At 36.4% G+C, this 8,700-nt stretch overlaps 1 protein-coding gene across 1 annotated transcript in view; it reads right to left on the reverse strand.

The window, feature by feature from the left end:
* The window catches only part of ZFC3H1 (zinc finger, C3H1-type containing), a gene marked incomplete at its 5' end in the record, with an annotated part of 36,170 nt that extends 31,063 nt beyond the window's left edge, over window positions 1-5,107 (reverse strand). Inside the window, 5 exons of the mRNA XM_010182105.1 lie at window positions 96-322; window positions 529-727; window positions 987-1,051; window positions 3,982-4,400; window positions 5,091-5,107. Of these exons, the coding sequence (XP_010180407.1) occupies window positions 96-322; window positions 529-727; window positions 987-1,051; window positions 3,982-4,400; window positions 5,091-5,107 (927 nt within the window). The remainder of the gene's footprint in view (window positions 1-95; window positions 323-528; window positions 728-986; window positions 1,052-3,981; window positions 4,401-5,090) is intronic.
* Window positions 5,108-8,700: the final 3,593 nt, after the last annotated feature.

Genomic DNA, 8,700 nt, shown 5'->3' on the forward strand with positions numbered 1-8,700 from the left:
GAGGGGAGGAAGGACATAGAACCAGGACAGAGAAGACAGAAATCACTTGTGAATCCCAAATATAACACCCGAACACCATGAAACTAATTTGTTACCCTGCTTCTTGATCTCCTCTTTCCTCCAACCAGTTTCATAAATCGATTATACTGCTCTTCTTGATTTGAGAGGTCCCTAATTTTTCTGATTTCTTCTTCTCTCTTTCTTCTCTCCTCTTCCTCTTCTTGTTTCCTCTGGTCTTCCTCTTTCTGACGTCTGTCTTGCTCCTTTTGCTGCTGCATCTTCTTTGATGTCTTTGTCTGCTGTTTCCTCAAAGTTTGCTTGGCTTTAAATAAAAAGATATGTGATTAACTCCACCTTACTTAAGTGGTTCCCCTAATCCTAGATTCTTCCAGAGCTTTTAACAGATGTGTGGGGTTTCAGAAGAACTAAAGGTTCATTGCCCAATGTTTCATAAAACATACTGTTGGTTTTTTTTAATTTCAGCGGTCATGCAATTGATAGCTATTTCAGTAACATCAAACTTATTACCTGTAGCACTAGGTTTTTTTGTTGAATGTGCTTTTGTACTGGCTTTGACTTTCTGTGTTACACTTCTCGTTTTTGTTAATTTTTCCTTGCTTTCCTTCATCACCTGTTGTTCTTTTTGCTGCCATTTTTTACTAGCAGACTGAAGTGCAAGAAGCCTAAGCTGCAATTCAGACATCTCCTCCTCATCATCAAGCAGCTTCTTGAGAAGAAAAGAGAAGAAAGGATAAGACAAAGAGTCAAGAAACAATATTTAAAAACTAAATTTATTTTTTTAAAGTCTTCTGACGTCTGTCCCAAAACTTTTACCAAGAGAAAGCTTAAAAATCCTACTGTACTTGTGTCATCCCTGAAGAACAGGCTGTTTCTATCACTGAAACATTTCTAGACTGCAATTTGGAGAAAGACATGAGCGTATCATAATGCAATTATGCCTCATCTACTGAGGAATATGTTCTTACCTTTTCAGATGTAACATCTGAACTGCAAAGCTTTCGCACAGAAGTTTGTTCTTTGTCTTCTGTACCTTCAAAAGAAAAACATCATTTTTAAGCAAGCTTTCTCATGCAACAGAGCTACATTAAAAAGACATGCAGAATTTAATCCATACAAATGTGTTTTATCAGTATTACTAATACACAGCTGTACGTATAAGAGCACATTAACAAATATTAATATAAACGTGGCACTTCTGATGAAATGCCCATTGTCATGATGTCATAAGCCTAAGGCAAGATTTGTCATTTTCTAATAATTCTCTGTCTTAAGGTTAACATGTACTTCCTCAAGAGGCAGACAAACCAGATTTGGAGACAAAGGAAAAAGATGACTTCTTGCTGTCTGCTTTACACTACCACCTCATATCAGCTGCTGTCCTGAGCATCTCAGATTCCAGTGGCAGCTATTTTGAGTAACTGGTCAGTCTTTTGCAGAATTAAATACAAGGTCCAAAGCTGCAGTAAGAAAACACTTGCTCCATTTCATGTCAAAGGAAAACAGAGAAGAGTTAGCCTATGGAAACGAATAGTAAACAGTAATGCTTTCCTACTAAACGTTAAGATGTTGACATATTAATTTGTTAGACTGCCCAAAAGCCATATTTCTGATTATTATACAGTGTATAATATTATATTACCCTATATATATATTAATATTTTATCTTATGTGTAATATACATAACGCTGTATATTGTATACTATTACGTAACTATTCTATAGCTAATAGCCATTAATTGATAGCAAAATTATATAATTATAATTTACATATAATCACACATACATATGTTTATCTGCATCAGAGGAAGGAATTAAACACCTAAGAGAAGCTTGAAGACTTTTCCTGTATTAGTCTTTCTTCTCCACAAAGTTTTAACTCTTCCTAGCATTCTATGAAAAGTTATATTCAGAAAAGTGCTGTCTAAAATATACCAAGACCTTATACCTAAACAAAAATGGTATGTAGCAAATGCAGGAGGTCTTTCTGCTTGTATATGCATGTATTTTTTAAAACAAAGATAAGACAATGAAAAATAATATTGAATACTTATATGAATTCTAAAATAAAATTCAAAAAGTTATTACACAGAGTAAAGATGCTAACCATTCAGTCCACAGAATGGAAGTAGGGAGACACAGGGTACAGTAGTTTCTGTGATGCAGACATATGCAGGGACATACTACACATACTAAAATGCCCTTTCAAACCAGAAGATGACAAAACAGGCAGAACAAATTAATGGGCAGCAAAGGAAGAAAGGCAAGCCTTTCGTAAAGCCTCTGTCAGGGTAGCTGAACCACAGAGAATTAATTCTATAAAGAGACACAAACTTTCCTGAGTTTTAAGAGAAGTACTTCAAATTAAACAGGTCTAGAGAATCATCCAAGTACAACATTTAAAAATAAGTATAATGGGGAAATTTTTGTTTTCCAATTTCTTAGCACATGCATAATCAAGTAGCATACATTCACTTGATACATATGAATCTGCAGTAACTGAAATCAGTTGGGTTTTTCTACTTTGGAAGCCTCTGTTACATTGTGATAAACAGTCACACGTACATAATCTGTCTGCTTTCAGATCATTTTTGTCATACATTTGAGTGGTGTCCAAAAGTTAAGATGCTCTTTATGTGCACGCTACAGCATCCATTTTCACTGTCATATGAACTGTACTTTCAACTTCAGTGCTTCTAAGTTTTGAAGTTGGATTTTGAGACTGCTTTTCCTTTTTAAATAGCTCTTTCACTCCTGCCTTGCTATGTTCTCTTCCTGAGGGCTACTTGTTTCTCTTGCATGGTCAAGATCTGCCGTTTTTCCTCATGTCTCTCACTAAAAACAACATTACCTCTTAAAGAATACCAGAATCTATTTTTCTCTTTCTTTATTAATGGGAAAGACAAAAAGGGAAAAAATACCTAGAATGAGGTGGTCTGAATACTAATTATCAGTTTTGTCCTTCAGGTTCTTTAGAGGCTTTGTAGAAATCGTTCTTGCAGTGTTCTAGTCCTAACTTTCTTCGTGTTTCTAATTACTCACCCGAACTGTTAATCCAACCCATTTACCACTTTGTCTCTTCCCACTCAAATTGATGGTTTACACACACTGACAAATTAGCTAACATAAGATGACAAGTGATATCCACAAGCACACCCTCAACCACAGCAAACACTTACTAGAACTCGATGAAGCCTCACAGTAGGAACTTTAAGTTGGCTCTCTTATTTTGCTGCAGACTTATAAAGTAAGCTCAAAGACTTTTACCACAGGTCAGCTGGACACAATAACTTGTTTCACACAAACTGGTTCACGCATTTAAGCAATTATCCTCTTTTGGCCTGCAGTCCAGAACTACCTGGATGAGTTACTTATTCTACCCTTTGGCTATACTTCTATAAATCATTTCTGTTTCTGACCCATGAATTCTTGACTATTCATGAATATCAACTGTGACAAAAATAATTCTGGTGAAAATCTCTCATACAGGCTTGCTGCACTGAAGAAAACACGTAACAAAGACAAAATGCAGAAAAAGATGTCTCTAAAAGTTAACTTTTCAGCTCAAAAAAAAGTGCATTTTGCTTCTGTAATAGAGAACAAGGGAAACACAGAAGTAAAACTTTGAGTGAAAGCAAATAATTTTTTTCTGTGAACAGCAATTCAAACCTTCAAGTCTTGTCCTTGTGCTTTCTGCCAAATTTTCAGTCTAAGAAAACACATTAGTTAATAACAAACACAAAACAGTCAAACCAAAAACATGCTTCCAAACATGTTTATGTAATTCAAAGCACTATATAAAACAGGAATAAAGCACATTAAATCTATAACTTAAAACGTTTAACATTTTAATTAAAATCAGGATTTTCATTAAATTAAAATTTGCCCCAACAGCTAGTAAATATGAAGGGCAATGGGAAGCAAAAAGAACTTTACAAGCTAAGATGACTTGGCAAGTATTTACCTTGGCCAGATTCTGTGACTTCAGATTTTTGCGATGACTGTTTCATTCCTTCTTTGCCCTTCTTTAATCTGCTCCTTTCAGCTGGAGTAGGCAGTTTTTGTCTGAGAGGTTTCAGTTCAAATGCCTGAAAGGCTATAACCGGATTTTTCTCCTCAGGAGATACTTCTTTCATAGCATCTGTTGTAATACTGTCATTTTCTACAGTTACTTGGTCCTCACTGTCCACCGCTTTACCATCACCTTGTTGTTCATTCTCTTCCCTGCTGCTCAAAGCCAGTCTTTCATCTTTATTAATGTATTCAAGCTCCAATTGTATCTGCTTATACTTCAAGAGCAGATCCTCAAAACTTTCTTCCACAGAGTTTTCATTTTTAGAAGAGTAGTTCTGCTTTCTAGATGGGGACCTTCCAAAAGTTTTGGCTGAATTACAAGTCAAGAAAACTAAGACAAGAATATATATATAACCTTAAAACATTGGTTACATTACCACTGAAGACTAAGTGATGACAGACAGAACTTAAGATAAAATTAAAATAAAATATGAGAATTATTTTAAGGCTAGCTTGAAAAATATCCTTTATAAATACTAGTAGCATGCAAAATATGTATCCATTATTACATACTGTCAGCTTAAATAAACAATTTCTTGAACCAACAATTTAAAATATCCTACTTATGACAGGATTTTAATTAATTGCTGAGAAGTCTTATCTGTCACAGACAACATACTTCCAGAAACAACAGCTGTTAATGCTAAGAAGGTTTCCTATCACAAAGAGGAAGTCAGACTTCCAGAGTTCGTAACTCAAGTATTGACTCCCAAAAGACATTTTGAAAAAGACAGGTTGAATTCATTCTCACTCATTCGATCATTTCTTAAAATGCTAATTCTAACCACAGCATAATTACACACAGCAGTAACAGTAACTTATCAAATTAGGGGAATAATTGAGCATAGCAGGTTCAATCTGAACATGAGGAAAAACTTTTTTACTGTAAGGGTACCAGAGCACTGGACCAGGCTGCCCAGAGAGGTTGTGGAGTCTCCTTCTCTGGAGACATTCAAAACCCGCCTGGACGCGTTCCTGTGTGACCCAGTCTAGGTGATCCTGCTCTGGCAGGGGGGGGTTGGACTGGACGATCTTTCGAGGTCCCTTCCAACTCCTGATATTCTGTGACAATCAACACGTGACGGGAATAAAAAAAAAGTGGCTAAAGACTTACAATCAAAACATTCAAAAATGCTAAAAGAAGATTGCTAATTACTAATTACTCAAAAAGGTTGTCTATATATGCCCAAGGAATAGATTTTCTCAACAATATGTTGTCCAAAGAAAGCAGTGGAAATATTCTTCACCAATTGTATGTGGAATAAAAGATCTCACTATCTCTGACCTTAACCTGACACTTGAAAAGCTAAATTACCCTGGAAAAAAAATCATGCCTGGGGGGAAATCTTTTAGGATACAGAAGCAGGTTTGACTCATTCGACTTTCAGTATCAGCCCTGCTGTGATAACAGCTGACTCACACCCAATTACACAAAATGCTTTTTCATCAATGTCATCTCTTAAAACAATAGAGTAAAATTAAAAGCTAAAATAAGTGTCCTCTGAATGCAGACATACTGAAATCAGAGGAAGAAAATTTTTGTTGGAAAAAAAGAAAATTTTTTTTCCAGAAGATACTTGCTCACAACAAGCATCAACAATGTGGATGTTTCTCTACATTAACCTCTAATAAAAGTACAAAGAATCTTTGTTTACAGAAGCAACTTCCCTAGTATCAGGAAATGTTTTGCCATACAATGCTTTCTTAAATGTCAGCACAAAAAGCAGAAACTAGCAGAGATAAACCACAAAATCTGGAAGGCAATCAAACAATCTATACATATGCTGAGAATACCAAGAGATATGTGCAGAATAACACTAAACTATGTAATAAGCATATCTGCCAAATTCACTTCCAACACAATTCTACTTCCGAAAAGACAACGACATTAATAATTTTATGAGTCACAGAAAAGCCTGAAGCTAATTAAGTGATTTAACATCATTTACAAAAATCAGTCTATTATCTGGTATTTAAATACTTCAATAGCTTCTAGAGTCATCTAGACAAAACTCTGATACGTATTTGTGCTCAAGATAATACAACTGCTAGAACTCCAACAACAGTATTAATCAGAAATTCTGTGTTTCACAAACGTAGAATTTTTTTATATGTGGTTCTACACACAGAATGCAAGACTACATAGAGTGCTGTGAAAGGCAGACAGGCACATACACATTAAAATAAATTATTCTTCAATCAACTCAAGAAAAACTCAATCCTACGACTAAATAAAAAAAAAGAGACTGACTGAAAAAACTGAGGGATTAAAAGCAAAGAAAAGTATACACTGTGAAGAGTCAGAATTCAATGGAAACAGAAATCCACATTTTGGTCCCACATGTCAGACTCAAAATTCCACAATTCACCAAGCAAGAATTTCTGCAAAATAACTATCCAACAGCTTCACACTGAAGTTGATAAGAAGAGAAAATCCTATTAAAATCTAATACCCAAACAAAAGTAACAAGAATTTGTTAAGTGCTCTGCTGTGTAATTTACTCCATTTACACATACTTCTACAAAGCATTGTGCAAAGTACTAGTTCCAAGGATAAAGGAAAAAAGCCATCTCTCTCTCAGCAGAGAAATACCACTCCAAGCCACAAGCCTTCTTATACCAGTTGATGTGAAGGTCTCTTCTGAAGTCATATGCCCATGAACTACATCCCTACTCCATTAATATTACCTTAATATTTACAAATACTGTAATCGACTCCTTTAAGTGACAAGGATATGAAAAATACAGAAAAGAACTTATGCTGAGAGAAAATCATGGGCCTTCCTTAACTATATGACCCATAAACAACTGAATGTTCCTTACGAGAGGGCAACAGTATTAGAACCTTCCCTATCATGTTTTAACAGAGGACTGCATCTTAAGTACCAGGAGAAAAAAAAAAAAAAAAAAAAGACCTAACTTGCTACTTTTGGTTTGAAAATGGAATTATCAGTTTCCTAATGCTCTTCTCATTAAAGGGGAGGAGACTCCATATCTGTTTTAACAAGCACTATAAGGTCTGTTTAGGATGATTAGTACACTCACCCTGCATCTTTAGATGAAAGTAACCATTTTCTGATACTCAGAGGAACACTGCCATTTAAAAGCCTTAAAATTAACTTGCTACTTTTGGTTTGAAAATGGAATTATCAGTTTCCTAATGCTCTTCTCATTAAAGGGGAGGAGACTCCATATCTGTTTTAACAAGCACTATAAGGTCTGTTTAGGATGATTAGTACACTCACCCTGCATCTTTAGATGAAAGTAACCATTTTCTGATACTCAGAGGAACACTGCCATTTAAAAGCCTTAAAATCCATTTTCACCACTAGAACCACCTTACTATGTGACCCTGGGCAAATCACATCTTCATTCACTGCTTCTCAGGATAAGATTCTTGAACAAAGAGTTCTTATGAAGGTTTTGGTAATGCTCTAAACCTTACCAGATGAGATTAAATAAAAGCATCTCTTTATCACTACTTTACATATGTCATACATATTTCAAAAAATAGTGACATGGATAAATGGATAAATATCTTATATCTAAAATAATACAACGATCCAATGAGTAGCTTTCAAAGCCTTAAGGGCTGGCGCAAGTAGGAAAAATTCCTGTTCCTGGGATCAACCAACACAATCAAGCAAACAACACACATCCTTTGATTATTGGTATGGAAGACAACAAGGCACTGTAAGAGTATGGAAAAAAGGTTTTAACCTTTCTCCTTAACCTTTAAGTTCTCTTGCTTAGCTTTTTGTACAATTGTCTACATTTTCAGTTAGGCAACAAGGCAGTTACATCAAGTTTCAGTACCTGGGTGACCCTAAGTTACACCTGGCGCTAGTTCCTATGTTTTTTAATAGCAAACCAGGAAAATTAGAAGCTTCTTCCATCACTTCTGTAGTTCCTACTCCTAAAAGGAGGAAGTATTAGAACTCTACTGAAAGTCACCTAACCAACTCTAAGAGCAATCAGTGGAGAACATCCTACAGGAAATGCTGAGTATGGCTTTATAAAGAAACAGAGCTTTCCTGTCACCCAAACTCCAATATAAACCATATTCTGTGCATGCAGTCCCAATTCACCTCAGGTTCAGCTTTAAAGTTAGCTTTAGCTCAGTGTAACAGCCTCTGCAGGGCTGGAAGCAAAAATGAAAAAACAGCGGATCCTTTATTGCCCAACAAGGGAAATTAACAAGCTTAGGGTTTTAGCTTTACAGCTGTGACACTTTAATTATATACATTAAAACTGCTGCACCAAAGACGGACCCCACTTCACAATATTCTCACTTCGGGCTAGAAAAGCAGCAATCTGCGATCCAATCAACTAAGGCTTTGTTTCAGGCTCCACTTTTCCTTTTTTCCCTACCCGGGCCCGATCGGCCAGGTTGCAAGCCAAGTCACGGCTGTAATCCGGCTTCCCAGCAGCCTCTCCTCGAGAAGCAGGGCCCGCTACCCCAGCCAACCCCTGGCACTAGAATAGGAGCCGCCCTCTCCGTTACTCCCTACGGGAGACCTAGTATCACAGCGGGACAAAAAAGCGTCCCTTCCCAGGGCTGTCGGCCACGTAACGCGACACCGACACACCCAGGCCCACCCCAGCAGCA

This window comes from Mesitornis unicolor, unplaced genomic scaffold (genome assembly GCF_000695765.1).
Source record: "Mesitornis unicolor isolate BGI_N332 unplaced genomic scaffold, ASM69576v1 scaffold25680, whole genome shotgun sequence".
Classification (NCBI taxonomy): domain Eukaryota; kingdom Metazoa; phylum Chordata; class Aves; order Mesitornithiformes; family Mesitornithidae; genus Mesitornis; species Mesitornis unicolor.